This window comes from Bufo bufo, chromosome 4 (assembly GCF_905171765.1).
Source record: "Bufo bufo chromosome 4, aBufBuf1.1, whole genome shotgun sequence".
Lineage (NCBI taxonomy): Eukaryota > Metazoa > Chordata > Amphibia > Anura > Bufonidae > Bufo > Bufo bufo.
In genome coordinates, this window is record NC_053392.1 from 252,579,865 (window position 1) to 252,602,385 (window position 22,521).

The following is a 22,521-nucleotide window of genomic DNA, read 5'->3' on the forward strand; positions in this document are numbered from 1 at the left end:
CTTGCAGTCATTGCCAGATATAGTCCTTACTTCCAGTGCTACTCTGACCTTGGAAGGAGATCATTTGATGGTGTTGCTGTGGAGCTCTTGTCCGGCGTGGACTGTCGTGTTTGGGATCGCCTTCTCTGCTCGTGACTGGATAAGTCTATCTTTGCCATAGATTGTTTGTTGCTGTCTTCCCCTGCTGTTCTCCTAGACGTGAGTGATGGTGACTAGCGCTCCCATCGGCCTTTCCCCAGTCCAGTCTTGGTAGGGCGACTGAGGGTTTAGGCATCCAGCTCGCCGCACGGGTTCACACCCCGTCTAGGGTATCAGGGTAGACAGGTGCCAGCTTAGGGTTTGTCAGGGGTGGCCATTCTATTTCCCATCCGTAGATAAGGGTCCCCCTTCCCCTCCGTCTGGTGTGACACGACTGCTGCTGGGATAGCGGTCGTGACAGTATATCTGGCCTTTTAAAAAAAAAAAAAGTGACATTTCTTTTTTTTTTTGCTTGCTGTTTTGCTTTGTATTTTGTCTGTTCCACTATGGATCCGGTTTCGGTTTTGGCGAAACAATTACAGGGGTTATCCCTTGAAGTGGCAGGATTAAAAGCAACAGTGCTGCAGCAGCAATCCTTGGGTTCCACCGTTGCTACCGGAAACCAAGGTACTCCTGAGCCAAAAGTGGCTTTACCTGATAGGTTCTCTGGAAGGAGAGACCAATTTGTAACCTTCAGAGAAGCTTGCAAGTTGTTCTTCAGGTTACGCCCTAGATCCTCCGGCGGTGAGGAACAACGGGTGGGCATTGTAATTTCTCTCCTGCAAGGAGATCCGCAGGCTTGGGCTTTCTCCCTACCATCAGACTCTCCGGCCTTACGATCAGTGGAGGAGTTTTTTGAAGCCCTGGGTCTCGTATATGATGACCCGGACAGGGTCTCACTGGCTGAGTCTAAGCTACGTAGACTTCGGCAAGAGAACCGGTCTGCTGAACTATATTGTTCCGAATTCCGCAGGTGGGCTACTGATACGTTATGGAACGACTCGGCCCTTAGGAGTCAGTTCTGCCAGGGGTTGTCTGAAAAATTAAAAGACGCGCTGGCGGTATACGAGGTCCCTGGGTCTCTTGAGGCTGCTATGTCTCTGTCCATAAGAATCGACAGACGACTCAGGGAGAGACTATTAAATTTTAAGGAGGCCTCTATAGGGCAGGGATCGGTCTGTTATGGTCCAGTCGAACCAATGCAAATAGGGGGCGCCACTAGACAGGTGAATCCTCCTAAGTTCCGCCGTAGGTCAGAGGTTTGTTTTCGTTGTGGGGGGAGGGGTCATTTTGTAAAGGTTTGTCCCTCAGAACCCAAGAGACCACAAACTAAGGAGCCGCCGGAAAACTAGAGTCCCCAGATTGTGCGGAGGAGAACAGTCTGGGCGTATTCGTTTCCTCCATACGCATGTCTCAGTTTTTGTTGTCCGCTACCGTTGAGGCGGGCAATAAGACTGAGATCTGTTCCGTCTTTTTGGACAGTGGGGTGGGGGTCAACTTGGTGGATTCACAGTTTGCTCAGGCTCTGGGTTTAATTTCGGAACCGGTATGCAGAACTATTCCTGTGTTTGCCATCGACTACTCCCCTCTAACTCAGAGAGAGTTAACTCAGATCATCCATAATATCCATCTGCAGGTAGGGGACCTCCATAAAGAGCATATCTCTTGTTATGTCCTGGACGGTCTTCCGGCTCCTTTGGTATTGGGGCTTCCCTGGCTGGTGACTCACAATCCAGTGGTGGATTGGCAGGCCGGGGAGATTGTGGAGTGGAGTGAACATTGTAAGGACAACTGCTTGAGTAGTAGGTGCTCTACACTCTCTGTAACATCTTTACCTGCCTTTCTGTCAGATTTTATGGATGTGTTCTCTGAGAAGGGTTGTCAGGGGTTACCACCTCATCGTCCGTATGATTGCCCGATTAATCTATTACCTGGGGCAAAACTACCTAAAACCCGGTTATACAATCTTTCCGGCCCGGAGAGGAAGGCTATGAAAGATTATATTTCGGAGAGTTTGGCTAAGGGACACATCAGACCCTCTTCTTCACCTGTGGCTGCAGGGTTCTTTTTCGTTAAAAAGAAAGATGGGGGCCTACGTCCTTGCCTGGATTTCCGGGAATTAAACCGGATAACTATCCGAGATCCCTATCCTCTTCCTCTCATTCCCGACCTCTTTAATCAGGTTGCTGGTGCTAAATGGTTCTCCAAAATGGATCTCAGAGGAGCCTATAACCTGGTTCGCATCAAAGAGGGGGATGAGTGGAAGACGGCTTTTAATACTCCGGAAGGGCATTATGAAAATCTGGTCATGCCATTTGGTCTTACTAATGCGCCTGCGGTATTCCAACATTTTGTCAACGATATTTTTAGTCACCTTATCGGGAGATTTGTTGTGATATATCTTGATGACATCCTGGTCTATTCCCCGGATCTGGATACACATAAGATCCATGTGAGACAAGTGCTGCAGATATTAAGGGCCAACAAATTGTTTGCTAAGTTAGAAAAATGTGTGTTCGCCGTAAAAGAACTGCCATTTCTGGGGTATGTGTTGTCAGATTCAGGTTTCCGCATGGATCCAGAGAAAGTCCGGGCGATTATAGACTGGGATCTGCCTGAGAACCTGAAGGCATTGCAACGCTTCCTGGGGTTTGCCAATTTTTATAGAAAGTTTATAAAGAACTATTCCTTGGTGGTCAAACCACTGACGGACATGACCCGAAAGGGATCCGATTTTTCCAAATGGTCGCATGCAGCCAAAACTGCCTTTGCATCTCTGAAGGAGAGATTCACCTCAGCCCCTATTCTCGTACAGCCAGATGTCTCGCTTCCTTTTATTGTAGAGGTTGACGCATCAGAGGTGGGGGTGGGAGCGGTACTATCTCAGGGCCCGTCCCCTGGTGAATGGCGTCCGTGTGCTTTCTTTTCGAAGAAATTGTCTACTACAGAAAGGAACTATGATATTGGCAACAGGGAACTTTTGGCTATTAAGTTGGCTTTTGAGGAGTGGCGTCATTTTTTGGAGGGGGCGGTTCATCCCGTCACGGTGATTACTGATCACAAAAACTTATTATATCTGGAGTCTGCTAAACGTCTCACCCCTAGACAGGCTCGGTGGTCGTTATTTTTTACTAGGTTTAATTTTGTAATAACCTATCGCCCGGGGGTGGTGGTCTCTGCATTACACTCAGGTTTGGAGGGGAGGGTGTTGGAAGCTCAGGGGGACGCCCCGGCCTCCTGCCCCTCGGGTAAACTGTTTGTGCCAGAAAATTTACGACTGGAGATACTAAAAGAACACCATAACTCCACACTGGCAGGACACCCAGGTAGTAGGGCAACCTCTGAGTTAGTGTCTCGTCGGTTCTGGTGGCCTAAATGGCGCCAGGAGGTGTTGAATTTTGTGTCTGCATGTGCTACCTGTGCTCGTTCTAAGGTAGATCATACTCGTCCGGCAGGGCGTCTTTTACCTCTGGCCATCCCCAACAGGCCTTGGACGCACCTGTCAATGGATTTCATTACGGATCTACCAGTATCAGCGGGGAAGACTGTTATTCTTGTAGTTTTTGACAGATTCAGCAAAATGGTGCACTTTATTGCTCTTGCCGCATTGCCTAATGCTAACACACTGGCTCAGGTTTTTATTGACCACATCGTGAAGCTTCACGGGGTCCCTTCCGATATTGTTTCGGATCGTGGTGCCCAATTCGTTTCTAAATTTTGGAAAGCTTTTTGTTCTCGTTTAGGGGTTCATCTGTCGTTTTCTTCATCTTTCCATCCACAGTCCAACGGTCAGACTGAACGTACCAATCAAAACCTAGAGACATATTTGAGATGCTTTGTTTCCGAAAATCAGGAGAAATGGTCATCTTATTTACCGTTAGCCGAGTTTGCCATTAATAATCGTCGTCAAGAATCCACCGATAAGTCACCATTTTTTGGTGTGTATGGTTTCCATCCTCAGTTTTGTACGTTTAGTGAGGGGGGGGCCGTCTGGGATTCCCGAGGAGGAACGATTTGCGTCTTCACTTTCTTCAGTGTGGCAGAGTGTGCAAGAAAGTTTGAAGAGAATTGGTGGTAGATACAAACGTGCGGCTGATAGGAAGCGCTCTGAAGGTCCGGACCTTGGGGTGAATGACTTGGTGTGGTTGTCTACCAGAAATATCAAGTTGAAGGTTCCCTCGTGGAAATTAGGTCCGAGATTTATTGGTCCTTATAGGGTAATTAAGATCATTAACCCGGTGGCTTTTCGTCTGGAGCTACCTCAGACTCTAAGGATCCATAATGTCTTCCACAGATCTCTGCTTAAGAGATATGTAGAACCTCCTGAACCATTGCCACTACCGCCTCCACCGGTGGTTGTTGATGGCAGTCTTGAGTTTCAGGTAGAAAAGATTGTTGATTCACGATATGTTCGCCGCTCTCTTCAGTACCTGGTGCACTGGAAAGGTTATGGTTCCGAAGAGAGAATGTGGGTTCCAGCATCAGAGATAAAAGCGGACAGACTCATTCGGGCTTTTCATAGCTCCCATCCGGAGAGGCCTGGTCTTGAGGGTCCAGGGGCCCCTCGTAGAAAGGGGGGGTACTGTCACGACTGTGACTGATCCAGACAGGTCTGGGAGGAGAAGGTCGCAGCGACTTGCTACTCGCGATAGCTTGTGAGTTTGCTCCGTGGTTCAGGGTATGTCATCTGGGTTTTGCCTTGTGAACCTTTTTGTCCTGACTGGGAGTTTGTAGGCATCCTCCTCAGGTGAGTCCTGTCTGCCACTCCCAGCTACTATATTAGTTTCACTTTCACTTGCAGTCATTGCCAGATATAGTCCTTACTTCCAGTGCTACTCTGACCTTGGAAGGAGATCATTTGATGGTGTTGCTGTGGAGCTCTTGTCCGGCGTGGACTGTCGTGTTTGGGATCGCCTTCTCTGCTCGTGACTGGATAAGTCTATCTTTGCTATAGATTGTTTGTTGCTGTCTTCCCCTGCTGTTCTCCTAGACGTGAGTGATGGTGACTAGCGCTCCCATCGGCCTTTCCCCAGTCCAGTCTTGGTAGGGCGACTCAGGGTTTAGGCATCCAGCTCGCCGCACGGGTTCACACCCCGTCTAGGGTATCAGGGTAGACAGGTGCCAGCTTAGGGTTTGTCAGGGGTGGCCATTCTATTTCCCATCCGTAGATAAGGGTCCCCCTTCCCCTCCGTCTGGTGTGACACGACTGCTGCTGGGATAGCGGTCGTGACACCTCCCCATGCTGAAGCTTGTAAATACATACTTGTGAACCTGGCCTGACAGTGTATATTAAAAGTGGCTGTCTCACTTCTGCAAATGTTGTCATGTACACAAGGCACTTACTAATGTACTAAGATTGTCCGCATTGCCTTCTTTGCTGGCTCAATTTATTTTTATATCATATAATACAGTGCTCATATCCAGGGGTTATGACCACCCTGTGATCCAGCAGTGGTGGTTATGCTTGCACACTATTGGAAAAAGCGCTGGCCTCCCTGGTTGCTGGGACAGAGGGAGCACACATAGGCACACATGCGCAGCAACTCCCATCCTGCAGATCATAACCCCTGGATACATGCAGTGTATAATGTGATGGAAAAATGAATCCAGCCAGCAAAGGAAGCAATATGGAAATTCACAATACATTAGTAAGTGCCTTGTATTAACTTTGTCTACATAATAAATGCTATTTGCTGAAGTGAGATTTTCTGAGATTTCAATCCTCTGGTTAGGTCATCCATATCAGATCAGTGGAGGTCTGACACTCGAGACCCCACCAGCTGTTTGAGAAGGCACCAGCACTCCTGTTAGCACCGCGGCCTTCTCTGTGCTTACCAAACACAGCGCTGTAATGTATAGCGGCTGTGCTTGGTATCGCGCTCAGCCCCATTCACTTCAATGGGGCTGAGCTTCGCCTAGACCATGTGACCAATGAACATGTTGTCACTGGCCTAGGAAAAGCTGAGAGAAGGGCGTGGCACTACTGCGAGCGCTGCTGCTTTCTCGAACAGCTGATTGGTGGGGGTCCCGAGCGTCGGACCCCCACCGTTTAGATACTGATGATCAGTATTAAAATCTTGGAAAACCCCTTTAAGGAAACAGTGCTACTTGCAGATTGAAGCAAAAACAAAAAAGGAATATAAGGTTCATTCATGATGATTAATACTGTCAAGTAATTGCTGCAAAAGCAACTATGGATTGTGAATGAGGGCTAGGAATAAGCACTGAAGGGCAAGGTAGCTGCACAAATTGCTGAATGACTTGCAGAAATATTCCAATTATACTGTATCCCCAGGTTTACTACTAGGATTTTTCTTTCCATGCATGCAGGAAACACACCTTCTGCATATAAGTGCAGACCTTGCATAGTTTGCACCAAAGTATCTGCATTACTGCAGACCCAGCTCTGGGCAGTGAGCCACAAGCAAAGCCAACAATGTAAAGTGGATATTTATATTTTTTTGACCGAGAGACATGGAATAGAAAAATGGATCAGCAATCACAATCCTTTACAGAGAAACTCCACCGTTGGAACCCAATTGTACCTTATGTCTAATGAAATGTTTTGAAAATGGGACTAAGAAAAGTCTATTATAATGGAGAAAAATCTCATGCACACGATCGTGTTTTGTGTCTGCATCCAGCCCGCATTTTTTGAGGGTCGGATGCAGACCCATTCACTTCAATGGGGCTGCAAATGTGGTGGACAGCATCCGTATGTCCGTTCCGTGGCACCCAGAAAAATACAGAGCATGTCCTATTCTTGTCCGCATTAAGGGACAAGGATAGGACTGAGCTATTATGGGCCAGATGTTCTGTGTTCTGTTCTGCAAAATGCAAATGCACATGGCCGGTGTTCTGCCAAATCTCTATACTTTGCGAAAAGTCTATACCGGAAGTGACGCGGCCGCAGCGGAAGTGACGCGGCCGCAGCGGAAGTGACGCAGCCGCACAGGTATCAGGTAAAGGAGGGTGTGCAGCACCGTGATAGAAGTACTTCGTACAACGCGCGTGCACTTATTAGGAGTATAAAGATTTTGCAGCACAAAATGTTTAATCAGATCTCCCTACCCCTGAGTGCGCACGTGCCCACAAATCATCAGTTGCAGTTCAGCTCTACTATTTGGTGAGCTCGGTATCCAGCACTCAGCTCTGCGGTAAGGATGAACTGCAACTGATGATTTGTGGGCGCATGCGCACTCAGAGGTAGGGAGATCTGAGGAAACATTTTGCGCTGCAAAATCTCTATACCCCTGAGTGCGCACACGTGGTGTACGAAGTACTTCTATCGCGCCGCGCACACCCTCCTCCAGCTGATTCCTGTGCCGCGTCACTTCCGGTATAGACTTTTCGCAAGGTATAGAGATTTGGCAAAACACCGGTAACTGTGTTTTGTTGATCTGCAATTTGCGGACCGAAAAACTGTCTACGGTCGTGTGCATGAGCCATAAAGTGGTGAATAAAATATGACAGTAAGACAATAATATAATAATATGCTTCCTGCAATTTTGTTGATAGTTCAACTATCCCTTCAAGCTAGTACAATTAAGGCTACTTTCACACTGGCGTTTCTGGGTCCGCTTGTGAGATTCGTTCAGGGCTCTCACAAGCGGTCCAAAACGGATCAGTTTAGAATGCATCAATTTGACTGCATTTGGTCTCCGTAGCGTTTTTGAGGCGGTCACTAAAACGCAGCTTGCAGCGTTTTGGTGTCCACCTGACGATGCGGAGCCAAACGGATCCGTCCTGACTTACAATGTAAGTCAATGGAGACAGATCCGTTTTCACTGACACAATATGGTGCAATTGAAAACAGATCCGTCCCCCATTGACTTTCAATGTAAGTCAAGACGGATCCGTTTTGACTTAGACTTTTTTTTGAATGAATAACGCAAACAGATCCGTTCTGAACGGATACAAGCGTTTGCATTATTGGTGTGGATCCATCTTTGCAAATACAAGACGGATCCGCACCGAACGCCAGTGTGAAAGTAGCCTAACAAAAGCAAATCTATCTATCTATCTATCTATCTATCTATCTATCTATTTATCCATCCCTGCTTTGTTTGGAAAATGCAGTGGCAAGAACATTCCTGTTCCAATTACCACCCTGCTGGTGCCTCACTTGACACACATACTCAGTTCTGGCTCTGAAACAAAATAGTTTCCACAGAATCACAAGCAAATGGAGATGGTGCGGAGGTTAGATGAAAGTGGAAAGAACAGGTATCTTCTTAGAATCAGGTAACAGTGGGGTGTTGAGCAGCTGCCCCATTAACCTCTTCATTACCAAAGTGTTTACTCCCCTTCCTTGCCAGGCCAATATTTCAGTTTTAGCAATGGGACTAACAGCTACGGTAATAAATATTTAAAGGGGTATTCCCATCTCAGACAATGGGGGCATATTGCTAGCATATGCCACATTGTCTGATAGGTGCGGGTCCCACCACTGGGACCCTCAACTACAACTAGAACGGAGTGGGGAGAGCTGTGGCTGTGTTCCTGGGGTCCGTCCACCACCAAGCGATTCTCCCCGCTCCTCCCATAGAAGTGAATGGGAGAGCACCATGCACGCGCGGCCACTGCTCCCATTCATTTCTATGGGGCAGACGGAAATAGCCGTGCTCAGCTATTTTCGGTGGCCCACAGAAATGAATAGAGGGCATTGCGCCCTCCGTTCATTTCCCCGCTCCGTGCTTATTGTAGGTGCGGAGCCCATCGGTGGGACCCGCACCTATCAGACAATGGGGGCATATCCTAGCGATATGCCTCCATTGTCTGAGATGGGACAACCCCTTTAATTTCTGAGCCAACCAACATAGGACACCTTAGACCTTTCTTTTGTGCCATTAGATGACAGATATATTTAAAAAATATATTGACGGGAAAACTGTGACAATTATGCTATAAATGTATATTTTTACAAGACAAAACATTGCTAAAACTATTACCGTATGTTGCTAAAATGGATGCTACTGCAAGACTTCAAAGGACTGGAGCGCATTTTGGATTTTGGCGGCCTATTTTTCTATTGCTGGTTCTGTGGCATTATACTGCCAGTACAGATGTCGTACAGTGCCAAAACATTAGAAACTCCATCAAAGTGATAATTTTTTTTTATGTTGAAGCCCCTTCTCCAGGTATTCATCTTAGGGAAATTTGGACATTTAAGGCTATTTTTCACACTGCGGATCCGTCATGGATCTGCAAAAACACTTCCGTTACAATATACAACCACATGCATCCGTCATGAACGGATCCGGTTGTATTATGTCTTATATAGCCAAGACGGATCCATCATGAACTCCATTGAATGTCAATAGGGGACCGATCCGTTTTCTATTGTGTCAGAGAAAACGGATCCGTCCCCATTAACTTACATTGTGTGTCAAGACGGATCCGTCTCGCTCAGCCTCCCAGGATGGACAGAAACACGCTGCAGGCAGCATTTTGGTATCCGCTTCTAGAGCGGAATGGAGACTGATCGGAGGATGCATTCTGAGCGGATCCTTTTCCATTCAGAATGCATTAGAGCAAAACTGATCCATTTTGGACCGCTTGTGAGAGCCCATGATGGATCTCACAAACGGAAAGCCAAAACGCTAGTGTGAAAGTAGTCTTAGGCTTTTGGTTTATTTTTTTTAAGAAATGAAAAAATAGGCATGCGTTTCTATATTTTATGCACAAAAAAAAACCCACTATACTAAATCTAACTAAAATGAATACCTATATTTTTGTAATAAACGTACCTGTCCAACGGCGCAATCCTCAGCCTCAGCATTGCCTTGCTAGGAGAGATGCGCTGCTGAGCCACGCCCCTGGTGTCGCAACCACATTCTTAGTAGCAGGATGCAATGATCTGTTTCTCCCTGCAGCGCACGTATGCTGGAGGAGACTAGCAGCGGGCTGATTTCTCAGCTGCTCTATTACTGTATACTAGTGTTTTTGACCAATAGAGCATTGAGTCAATGGACCTATAAGGTTCTGATCCAGGAACTGTGCGCTGTATTTAAATCTTTTCCTGGTTATACACCAGCCAGTGATAGTCTTTGTTGGCTCTAGCTGGTTTCTTTGTTCCTGGTTCCTGTATTGCTATTTGTTCCCAGTGTTCCTGACCCTGGCTTGTCTTCTGACCATTCTCTGTCTCATGTTTTGGTACTGCGTAGCCGGTCTGGTTCTGACCCATTTCATAATACTCTGCTTTTGAGTTGTCTGTGTTGTGTGTCTTGCTCTTATACTAATGTAGGGACCGTCATCCAATTACAGTTCTGCCATTCAGGGCTTACACTGCAAGTAGGTAGGGAAAGCGGGCTGGGTTCTAGTTCAGGGACTCACTGTCCTTGTCTGTCGCTACCTACAGTCATTACAATTTTTATTAAAGAAAAAGGAAAAAATGTGCGTACGTTTGTATATTTTACACACAAAATTCGCTATGCTATTACTAAAACTAATAACTAGATTTTTCATTTAATTTTTTTATGGAATAAAAAGAGGGAAAAAATGTGTGTATGTACCGGTATGTAGTCTGCTATACTGTTACTAAAACGAATTACCATAGCTATATAGCTATAAGATTTTCTTTCTTTTTTTTTTACTTTTTATGTACTTTTTAATTAATTTTTTACTTTTATGAAAAAAGGGAATGAACCCCTTTCTACCACAGTCAGGGCAGGAAGGGATTAAGGCCCCTTTCACAGAAGCGAGTATTCCGCAAGAGTGCAAAGCGTGATGCGAACGCATTGCGCCCGCACAGAATCCAGACCCATTCATTTCAATGGGGATGTGTACATGTGCGTTGGTTTCCATGCATCACTTGTGCATTGCGTGAAAATCGCAGCATGTTCTATATTCTTCAATTTTCACGCAACGCTGGCCCCATAGAAGTGAATGGAGCAAGTGCGGATTCGATGCGTTTTTCACGCATGGTTGCTAAGAGATGTTGTTTGTATACATTCAGTTTTTTATCAGGCGTACAAAACGCATTCAATCGCATTGCACCCGCGCGATAAAAACTGATCAACTGAGCACAATCGCAAACACAACTGAATGGACTTGCTTGCGAAATCACGCAGTTTCCACTGAACGCATTCGGACCTAATCCGGACACGCTCGTCTGCAAGGGGCCTAACTGACAGACAGCATGATCACAGTTTACTTTACAGTCGGCAGGGTTCGCTCTGCCAGCTTTATATACTTTAACTTCACACAGGAACATTGTAACACTTGTCACAATGATCACAAGCCCGAAGACCAATTTTGGTTGGTCTTCGGGATCTTCACTGTGAAGGTTGCTAATGATAGCGCGGTAATAATGATCTGTAGCACCACAGGGCTATTGTTCATTGTTGAAGGATACAAGGTTGTTTTTGCTTCTCCACTGATGCTATGAGAATGTTGAATTATGGACCTCGAACACTTTCTCAGGGAGACAGACATATTAAAATAACTTGAATATCTTACCCAAACAGGCAATTATAAGCTGTAAGGGAGCATTCACACGACCGTATAAATGGATCCGTTCCGCAAATTTGCGGAACGGGTGCGGACCTATTCATTTCAATGGGGCCGCAAAAGATGCGGACAGCACACCGTTCCGTGGCCCCGCAAAAAAGATAGAGCATTTCCTATTCTTCTCCGCAGTTGCAGACAAGAATAGGCATTCTCTATACAGCGCCGGCCATGTGCGGTCCGCAAAATGCGGAATGCACACGGCCGGCTTCCGTGTTTTGCGGATCCGCAATTTGCAGACCGCAAAACACTTACGGTCGTGTACATGCTCCCTAAATCTGTTGAAATAATCTGCTAATTGTAACTAGTTGTGTGTAGTATCAACACTGTTTCAAGCACTAGGTAGGATTGTGCTAACAAAGGTGGAGAGTAATGTGAACTACAGGCTTGTAGAAACAGTGACCATGCCTGGGATGAAGTTGTACTGTATCTCTGTGCAGCACCATCTGATGAGATTTGAAGGTAAAAGCTTAACTAAGTAGTACTGTACTTGAGGGTCTAAGAGCACTGTGAAGTATTTATTTTTTCACTGGAGTTCGGTCTAATACACATTTCCCATTCTAGTCCATTAAGGAAACCACCGTTCCTCTTCCATAATCTTGTATTCGTAATATTTTCTATAATGTTTAATGATCCATTTTTATTAATAATTTATCTTGTTCTATATTTAGAACATAGGAGTTTAGGTTCCTTGGGTCCACCAGAGGAAATTATTTTTAGGGCTCAACCTGCATATAATCAATAAAGTTTAATAGATAATAATTCAAAGAAACAGGCCCAGTGCCCTCAAAGGAAATTCATTTTTTTTAAATTCTTGACATTTAGGGACCACTATGGGATCAGAGCCAGAGCCCATCGGAAGATCCTCTGGTACTCTGGTGGGCCAGTCCAACACCTGTTAGTATCATCACCTAGAGACCAGTATGAATATGCAAAATCACAAGCAAATGGAGATGGTGCTGAGGTTAGATGAAAGTAGGAAGAACAGGTATCTTCTTGGTACCTGAGACTTGCTGAACTCCCAAAGCAATTAGACTTCCAATGAGCAACAATCCTAGAACTGCACTTAGGATGCCCAGAAAAACTTCAGGCTGAGATCTACCTCCAAGGAAACTAAAGATGTGCCCTCTTCCCTTCCGAAAACCAACCTGAAGAAACAAGTAGATAACAGATACAAAGATTGCATGACATTTTAAACTATTTTCCTTTTAAATTAGTGTTTTAGTTGGTAAACCCATAACACATAAGTTAATAAAAAATGTATTTCCAGGGTCAAGCATCCATGCTAAAGGGATTTTGTGGGACTACTAAATTGACCCCAGTCCTGGCACCACCGCTGACTGAAGGGCCTGGTAAACAAGGAACGGGAGCAGCGCTTCACAGCTCCTTACTTTACTTTAAGCTTCAGTCAGCTTATCGTCAGCGATGCCATGAGTCAGACCCCTCACCATTGCAGTTATACAATTTTTTATAAAGAAAGCTGACATCATAAATTCCATAGTAGCCATGATAAATGAAAATAACAAAGCCAATATATATATATATGATATGGTCATCTAATTCTGGAAATGAAAATATGAATTCCCATTTGAGCATTTATGGTATATCCCATGGATATGGGTTGTGGTGGAGGCAGCTGTTTTATATTGGAGAATGAGTCACTGCATCTGTCCAGGCATTTATCACACTGTGTATATCCCATAAATGCTGAAGATGGAAATACCTCTTTTAAGTCCACTCAGTTGCAGTGAATAAGCTGTGTTGATCGCTAACAGAGGTACATAGTTATTAATAATTAATAAGGATCTGAACCTAAAGAACTGACAGGCGATCAAATTGGTCTATACTGAGTTTAGCATAAGATTTAGCACAAATTTTCTGCTAATCCTAGGAACTTTATGAAGGAGATGTAAGTGTAATAAACATGAAATTAAACATAGGATAATCCATTTTGGAAAGATATTACATGACAACTGTAAAAAATAGTCATACTGCTACTTAAAACAAAGACCTGTTCTTATTATTTATTTTTTTATAACAGTTGGATTCATCCCCATCCAGGAAGAAGGTGACAATACAGTCAAGGTCCTGAATGTGATCTGTTATGCTAAATCCAGGGATGCCATCCAGCTGTTGCAAAACTACAACTCCCAGCATGCCTGGACAGCCTACAGGAGGTCATGGTGGGTGGCTAATCCCCAGTAATAGCCCTCCATTTTGTATCTGGAGACCATTGGCTGCCATGTGCTGAATTTATGCTCATACCTGACACAGCGACATTATGTCCTAAACCATTGGTACCATGTTCCCACCAAACTTCACAGAATGTACCCATCATTAAGTTTGTTAAAAATGTGATGATACTGAGGGTAACTTAAAAGACATCTGCCAGCAGATTTGTACCTATGAAACTGGCTGACGTATTGCATGTGCACATGTTGATATGTGTCCACATTGCTGAGAAGAATAATGTTTTATATATGCAAATAAGCCTCTAGGTGTAATGGCAATGCCCCCGTTGCTCCTAGAGGCTCATTTTCATATTTAAAAATATAATTTTTCTCAGCGATGTGGGCATGGGACCAACACAGATTCCTTCAGGTGCCAAGCACACATGTAACAGGTCAGCCAGTTTCATAAGTACAAATCTGCTGACAGATGCCATTTAACCACATTTTTGAGGACTACCCATGCTCATTTGGATTTGGGGAGGGTGCCCAACACACTATTTGCAAGATCATTCTTATCCAGATGGCTAAATATCAGGTGGTTGTCCTGCATCTCTCTGAGATTCCCATGAGGATGAGTCAAAAACTGGTATCAGATCTTGTATCCCTAATCAATGAAAATCTACTTTACCACCTCCCATTACCCACTGGAAACATAGGGTTGATGATATACAGTTGCAAGAAAATGTATGTGACCCCTTTGGAATGATATGGATTTCTGCACAAATTGGTCATAAAATGTGATCTGATCTTCATCTAAATCACAACAATAGACAATCAGTCTGCTTAAACTAATAACACACAAAGAATTAAATGTTACCATGTTTTTTTGAACACACCATGCGAACATTCACAGTGTAGGTGGAAAAAGTATGTGAACCCCTAGACTAATGACATCTCCAAGAGCTAATTGGAGTGAGGTGTCAGCCAACTGGAGTCTAATAAATGAGATGAGATTGGAGGTGTTGGTTACAGCTGCACTGCCCTATAAAAAACACACACCAGTTCTAGGTTTGCTTTTCACAAGAAGCATTGCCTGATGTGAATGTTGCCTCGCACAAAAGAGCTCTCAGAAGACCTACGATTAAGAATTGTTGACTTGCATAAAGCTGGAAAGGGTTATAAAAGTATCTCCAAAAGCCTTGCTGTTTATCAGTCCACGGTAAGACAAATTGTCACTGCTGCTACTCTCCCTAGGAGTGGCCGTCCTGTAAAAATGACTGCAAGAGCACAGCACAGACTGCTCAATAAGGTGAAGAAGAATCCTAGAGTGTCAGCTAAAGACTTACAAAAGTCTCTGGCATATGCTAACATCCCTGTTAGCGAATCTACGATACATAAAACACTAAACAAGAATGGATTTCATGAGAGGATACCACAGAGGAAGCCACTGCTGTCCAAAAAAACATTGCTGCATGTTTACAGTTTGCACAAGAGCACCTGGATGTTCCACAGCAGTACTGGCAAAATACTCTGTGGACAGATGAAACCAAAGTTGAGTTGTTTGGAAGAAACACACAACACTATGTGTGGAGAAAAAGAGGCACAGCACACCAACATCAAAACCTCATCCCAACTGTAAAGTATGGTGGTGGGGGCATCATGGTTTGGGGCTGCTTTGCTGCGTCAGGGCCTGAACGGATTGCTATCATCGAAGGAAAAATAAATTCCCAAATTTATCAAGACATTTTGCAGGAGAACCTAAGGCAATCTGTCTACTAGCTGAAGCTCAACAGAAGATGGGTGTTGCAACAGGACAACGACCCAAAGCATAGAAGTAAATCAAGAACGGAATGGCTTAAACAGAAGAAAATATGCCTTCTGGAGTGGCCCAGTCAGAGTCCTGACCTCAACCCGATTGAGATGCTGTGGCATGACCTCAAGAAAGTGATTCATACCAGACATCCCAAGAATACTGAAACAGTTCTGTAAAGAGGAATGGTCAAGAATTACTCCTGACCGTTGTGCACGTCTGAAACGTTTGGTTGAAGTTATTGCTGCCAAAGGAGGTTCAACCAGTTAGTAAATCCAAGGGTTCACATACTTTTTCCACCTGTGTTCAATAAAAACATGGTAACATTTAATTCTTTGTGTGTTATTAGTTTAAGCAGACTGTGATTGTCTATCGTTGTGACTTAGATTAAGATCAGATCACATTTTATGACCAATTTGTGCAGAAATCCATATAATTCCAAAGGGTTCACATACTTTTTCTTGCAACTGTATATGTAGGATGGAGGAACTAACCACACCAGTTTGAGACAAACTTGAATCCTTTGTGATGGAAATGGTCTGATCTGTGGTGAACTTTGGTCAAGTTGTGTATGCCCTGTAGCTTTAGGGTCCATTCACACGTCTGCAGAATGCGTCCGCATCCGTTCCGCAATTTGCGGAACGGGTGCGGACCCATTCATTCTCTAAGGGCAGGCCGCATCCGCATTTCTGGAGCGCGCCCCCGATCTTCCGCTCCGCGGCTCCGGAAAAAAATAGAACATGTTCTATTCTTGTCCTCAATTGCAGACAAGAATAGGCAATTCTATGGGGGTGCCGGCCGGGTGTATTGCGGATCCGCAATACACTACGGACGTGTGAATGGACCCTTAAGGACGGACAAGTTCTGTTGTTGCTAAAGAATGCTAACTTAGGGATAAGATGCAGCACATGCTTTTTAACTACTATAATGCTGTTGTTAGTATGGCCAGAAAGAATTGCCTTATATGAATAACTAATCAAATTACTAGTTTTGATTTCCACCCCCTTGGTGGTGTGCCTCTATTGTCCTGCTAACCTATAAGACTGTATGTTTTGATAATAAAGTTTGGAAATTGCTTGAGACCATAGTTGGGTCTTGTATATTTTCCTCCAAGCTCATATATTCTTTTATCTAATCAGGAGCTGTGCTGGGAGGGCAGAAAAGCATAAATTGCACTCACACCTTTATATCTTCTTAGGCCCCACTCATCCTCTTTTAGGGATCTCTCAAATACAGGCACTTCAGAATGCTTAACAAGCTGACCAAACTTAGGGCTCTCGTAACAATGGTCTCAAGACAGGGTCTCTGCACCTTTCCTTTTTCCCTTTTCTTAGTCTTGTTCCTTTCTGGGTAATATAGTACAGTGGCATGCAAACGTTTGGGCAGCCCCGGTCAAACTTACTGTAACTGTGAACAGTTAAAGGGAACCTGTCATCAACTTTCTGCTGCCCATACTAACAGCAAAATAAAGTAGAGACAGGTGAGTTGATTTCAGCGGTCTGTCATTTATAAGTTAAAAGTAACTGGTTGCCGAGAACCAACATCACAATCATTGCAGACTGGGCCTGGAAAAGAGTCACGGCCAACTGAGAAGATGCAAGAAGTAGTGTAGAGGCAGCACTATGCGGTATCCAGATAATGCGTCTATGTCAATGCAACAGCCTAGCCGTAGGCCCTTGATCCATCAGGCCATGAAAAATTTTGAATTAATGTTATTAAACATAGACTTTTTACAGAAAGAGGTTGACAACCTGAAGAAAACCACAGCCGAGTTGGATACCCAGATTCGGGACCTTGTGAGTATTGAGGATTATACAGTATACAAAGAAAAGACCACTCAACACATTGCCCGACACAAGTTGGAAGTGGAACACATCAAGAGAGATAAGTGGCATAGGGACTTAGAGGATTACCAATCTGGTAAAATATATAACTGGCAGGCATCTCAACCACAAAGGTTTAATAGGCGTAGACGCGGCAAACGCTTTGATCAAGGTAAATTCGGCTTTAGTACTGGTGAATCCGATTCTGCTGATGAATCAGGTGCGTCCAATTTTTTAGGCCCAAGCAGGAAAAGAGGGGAGGGCGATACAGAAGGGGTGGTAGGAAACACCACCGATCCAACAAGGACCCTTCCCCCAATACCAACAGAGGCCTGCACCCACATTCAGGGGAGAGTAACGAGACGCGGACAGCGGAAATGATGAATCTGGTAGTGAACATCTCCTCTTTTCAGCTTGATAAAGCACAAATTAGTGTACTAAGCCGTGGCTTGACATTCTGCCCTACAACCTCACGGGACTGGTTCGAATTTGAGCTCGACTTACAAAAGTTTTTTAGACGCTTGAGATTAAAAGCTTTCTTTTCAGCTAGAAATACTGATGTATCTGCCAGTCAGTCTGATGTATCCACTGTTGTATCCACTGATACTTTGATGTGTAGGAATTTCGAATTACGCAATAAAAGTCATTTTATTCCACCACAAAACAACCATGTGGTGGAAACATATATCAGTTTCGTCAGAAAACGTATCGATCAATTGAGGGTGGAGGGTACCCACCAGTTCAGACACAACCTATCTCATGATGAGAGACGGGCTGTTCTTGAGCTGGAACATAACAAACAATTGACGATTAAACCAGCTGACAAGGGGGGTGCCGTGGTCGTGATGGACACATGTAAATATACTGATGAGATCACAAGGCAGGTAAGGGATGACAATGTCTATGAGATGTTGAGTAAGGATCCAAGGTGGGACATAGCAGGTGTCATAGGGGTGCTATTGGATGAGGCTCTCAGCCAGGGAATCATTGATGATGAATTAAACAGCTTTTTGCGTGTAAGCCATCCAATCACCCCTGTGATATATGTCTTACCAAAGATCCACAAGAGCCTTGTGGATCCCCCTGGCCGACCCATAGTGTCGGGCAGGGGCTCCATCTTCAATCCTGTATCCATCTTTCTGGACAAGGTATTGCGGATCCACGCGACCACGGCCCCCTCCTATGTCAGGGATACTGGCCATTTCTTGACTAAACTGAATTCACTTGACTTGCCGGCGGAATTTTTACTTGTGAGTTTTGATGTTGTATCCCTGTATACATCCATTGATCACTCCTATGGTTTAAATGTCGTCGATGTGGCCCTGGCCGGCACGGGGCTCTCTCTTGGGGCGCGCCGGCTGATCCTCGCCCTCTTGGAGATTGTCCTGAGGAGGAATTACTTTCTCTTCGGTGACACCTTCTACCAGCAAAAGCGGGGTGTGGCGATGGGGTCCAATGTGGCCCCCACCTACGCAAACATCTTCATGGCGGAGGTCGAGGATCGGCTGGTGTATCGCTCCATATTTTTTGAGAGAGTCCTGTGCTGGTGGCGCTACATCGACGACATTTTCTTGATTTGGACTGGCACCGTGCCTGAACTGGATGAGTTTCATGCGCACCTGAATTCTGGGGTCCGGGACCTGCAGTTCACCGTGATGCATTCTGCCCGTGAGCTGCAGTTCCTTGACGTCCGAATTCAGGTGCACAATGGAAGGATCTGTACTGATCTCTTCCAAAAACCTACAGACAGGAATACCTTGTTAATGTATGACAGTAGTCACCCTCAGAACATGGTGAGCTCCCTCCCGTGGAGTCAGCTACTTAGGGTACGCCGTATCGTATCGGATGACACCCTCTTTGGTATTAGGGTAGATGAGATGTGTAATAAGTTCAGCAGGAGAGGATATCCCATCAAATTGATCAACCGTACTAAGCATAGGATTACATCCATGGAACGTAGTGCCACTCTGGTAAGGAAATCCCAAAAACAGGAGACCCCCCGCATTCCATTTGTATCCATCTATGGGGGTGATAGCGGCAATATAGCCAACATCCTACGACAGGAATGGCGGATCCTACAGAAAGGATTGCCTACAGTCACTGAATTTTCAGTTCCCCCAATGATGGCATACAAACGGAGCCCTAACCTACGCGATAGATTGGTGAAGGCGGATATAGGGGGGAAGGACATCGAAAGACAGAAAAGGCTAGCACCACTGAGGAATGGTAATTTCCCTTGCCTTTCATGTTGCAACTGCGGTGGCATCATGAAAGGTGATGGTTTTACACATCCCTATAGTGGTAAACGGTTTAAGATCAAAGGTCATTTTACATGTAAATCCACGGATGTGGTGTACATGATACAGTGCCCATGCAGTTTGATCTATGTGGGGGAGACCACGATGGAATTGAGGGAAAGAATTAACAAACACAAAAGCACAATTAGAACAGGTGCACTTGACAAACCGGTTGCAAAACACTTCATTGACTGTAAACATTCCATTAATCAATTGAGATTTCGAGTTATTGACAGTGTAGGATACTTGAGAAGGGGTGGGGACAGGAAGGGAATCCTGAGGAAGAAGGAACTTAAATGGATCCATACCCTCAGGTCCCTCCAACCTTTTGGCCTGAATTTAGAGTTTAATGTCGCATCCATCGATTGATGATTGTCACTGTTTTGTCCTCTCAGTATAGTGACATCATGTTTTTAAATATATATGTGGCACATCCCTGGTGCAACAGTCTTTAGTCTATATGTCAAAGGACCATGTTGATGGTCCATATGTGATGTATATATGGGATACACCATCCAGATGATGGTTATGTGTGATTATTGTGCACCACACTTATGAAGTTATGCATTTTTCCATTAGCTGTTATGTGCGTGTATATGTGGGGTCAGGATTAATTTCCCTCTATAGTCATGTGATTATCGCTGTGAGCGGAGGTTCTGTAATATATAGACCCGGCCACTTTAGATACAGATCACACATGTAATAAGTAGTGGTGACCGTGGCGTCATCGTTGCCATGGCGCCGGTGTTCGCGCCGGGTCTTCATTGGCTACGTACCCCACGTGACTAACGCTATTGACGCACTGTTGTGCGCACTTGAGTGTGGGTCATGGGGTGGACGCACAAGCTGTGACGTCAGTGAGTGCGTCCTGCAGCACATTGGCTGGAGACACGTGCGCCGCCGGGAGTCATGGCAACGTATGACACTTCCGATATGCAAATACATTGAGATGCGGCTGCGCATTACAGATATTGGAACGCCGAGGTGAACAACACGAGCGGGGTGGACATATCATTAACTGTGAGTTGTAATATCAACATGTGTATACTATTGTGCAGTGATTTGTACTGATGATGTAACGGGGTGTGTCTTTTATGTGGGGGGTATATATATGCCTACCAGAATGTATGTCATTAGGCTTGACAAAGACTGGTGTACAGTCGAAACGTTGCCAATTGTGTCTGGAGGTACGAATAAAGGATCGTTTTGATATTGCGGAATGCTGCCGAAGCCATCTTCTTTTCTATATGGCCAACTGAGAAGAGTCATGGTTATTCATAAGTTCCTGCTCTCCCTGCCCACCTGCTGATGATTGACAGCCTTCTACCTAGATTTCTCCCTTTCTTTCTAGGAGAGAACTGCCAATCATCAGCAGATGGGCGAGGAGAGCAGGAGATTATGAATAACCATGACTCTTCTCAGGTAGATTTAACTCTTTTCAAGGGCTGGGCTGCAATGATTTTGATGCTGGTTCTTGGCAACCACTTACTTTTAGCTCATGAGTGATACACCGCTGAAATCATCATTTCTGTCACTAATTTATGCGGCCCTCAGTCAGGTCCGCATAAAGTTGATGACAGGTTCCCTTTAAGCAAGTTGAAGAAGAAATGATCTCCAAAAGGCATAAAGTTTAAAATGAAACACACGTTTCAACATTTTAAGCAATGTTAGTGTATTATTTTGGTTTTGTACAATTTTAGAGTAAAAAAAAAAGCAAAGGGGTACCTTGCAAAAGTATGGGAACCCAAGGAGATTTGAGCACTCAGATAACTTTGACCAAGGTCTCAGACCTTAAATAGCCTGTTAGGGTTAAGGCTTGTTCACAATCATTGTTAGGGAAGGCCATTTCAAAGCTTTATAAATACCCAGACTCCTCTAACCTTGTCCCAAAAAACAACAGCTGCCTAACAGCTATAAGAAGATAGCAAAGTGTTTTCAGGTTGCCATTTCCTCAGTTCTCAATGTAATTAAGAAATAGCAGTTACCAGGAACAGAGGAGGTCAACAGAATGTCTGGAAGACCAAGAAAATTTTTAGAGACAGCTGCTCGTAGGATTGCTAGAAAGGCAAACCAGAACCCCCACTTGAGTGCAAAAGACCTTTAGAAAGATTTAACAGACTCTGGAGTTGTGGTACATTGTTCTACTGTTCAGCACCACTTGCACAAATATGGCCTTCATGGAAGAGTCATCCGAAGAAAACCTCTCCTGCATCCTCACCACAAAATTCAGCATCAGAAGTTTGCAAAAGAACATCTAAACAAACCTGATGCATTTTGGAAACAAGTCCTGTGGATCGATGAGGTTAAAATAGAACTCTTTGGCCACAATGAGCATTTTCTCTATGTTGGAGAAAAAAGGGAAAATAATTTCATGAAAAAAAAACACCTCTCCAACCATTAAGCATGGGGGTGGATCACTCATGCTTTGGGGCTGTGTTGCAGCCAATGGCACGAGGAATATTTCATGGGTAGAGGGAAGAGTGAATTCAATGAAATTCCGACAAATTCTAAAAGCAAACATAAGAACAACTGTGAAAAAGCTGAATTTGAAAAGAGGATTGCTTCTACAAATGGATAATGATCCTAAATGTACTTCACAATCCACAATAGACTACTTCAAAAGACACAAGCTGAAGGTTTTACCATGGTCCTCACAGTACCCTGATCTGAACATCATTGAAAATCTGTGGATAGATCTCAAAAGAGCAGTGCATACAAGACAGTCCAAGAATCTCACAGAACTGGAAGACTTTTGCAAGGAAGAATGGATGAAAATCCCTCAGACAAGAGTTGAAAAACTTGGCTGGCTCCAAAAAGCGTTTACAAGCTGTGATACTTGCCAAAGCAGGTGCTACCAGGTACCAACCATGCAGAGTGCCCAAAGTTTTGCTTCA

General features: G+C 44.6%; 1 protein-coding gene across 3 annotated transcripts in view; it reads right to left on the reverse strand.

Moving 5' to 3' along the window:
* Window positions 1-22,521, reverse strand: part of ECE2 (endothelin converting enzyme 2) — a 134,594-nt gene that overhangs the window by 68,084 nt on the left and 43,989 nt on the right. For 2 of the 3 annotated variants that reach the window (XM_040426801.1, XM_040426800.1), the window contains one exon: window positions 12,530-12,674. The exons of the other annotated variant lie outside the window; for it this stretch is intronic. In XM_040426801.1, the coding sequence (XP_040282735.1) occupies window positions 12,530-12,674 (145 nt within the window). The remainder of the gene's footprint in view (window positions 1-12,529; window positions 12,675-22,521) is intronic. 3 annotated transcript variants of the gene reach the window in all.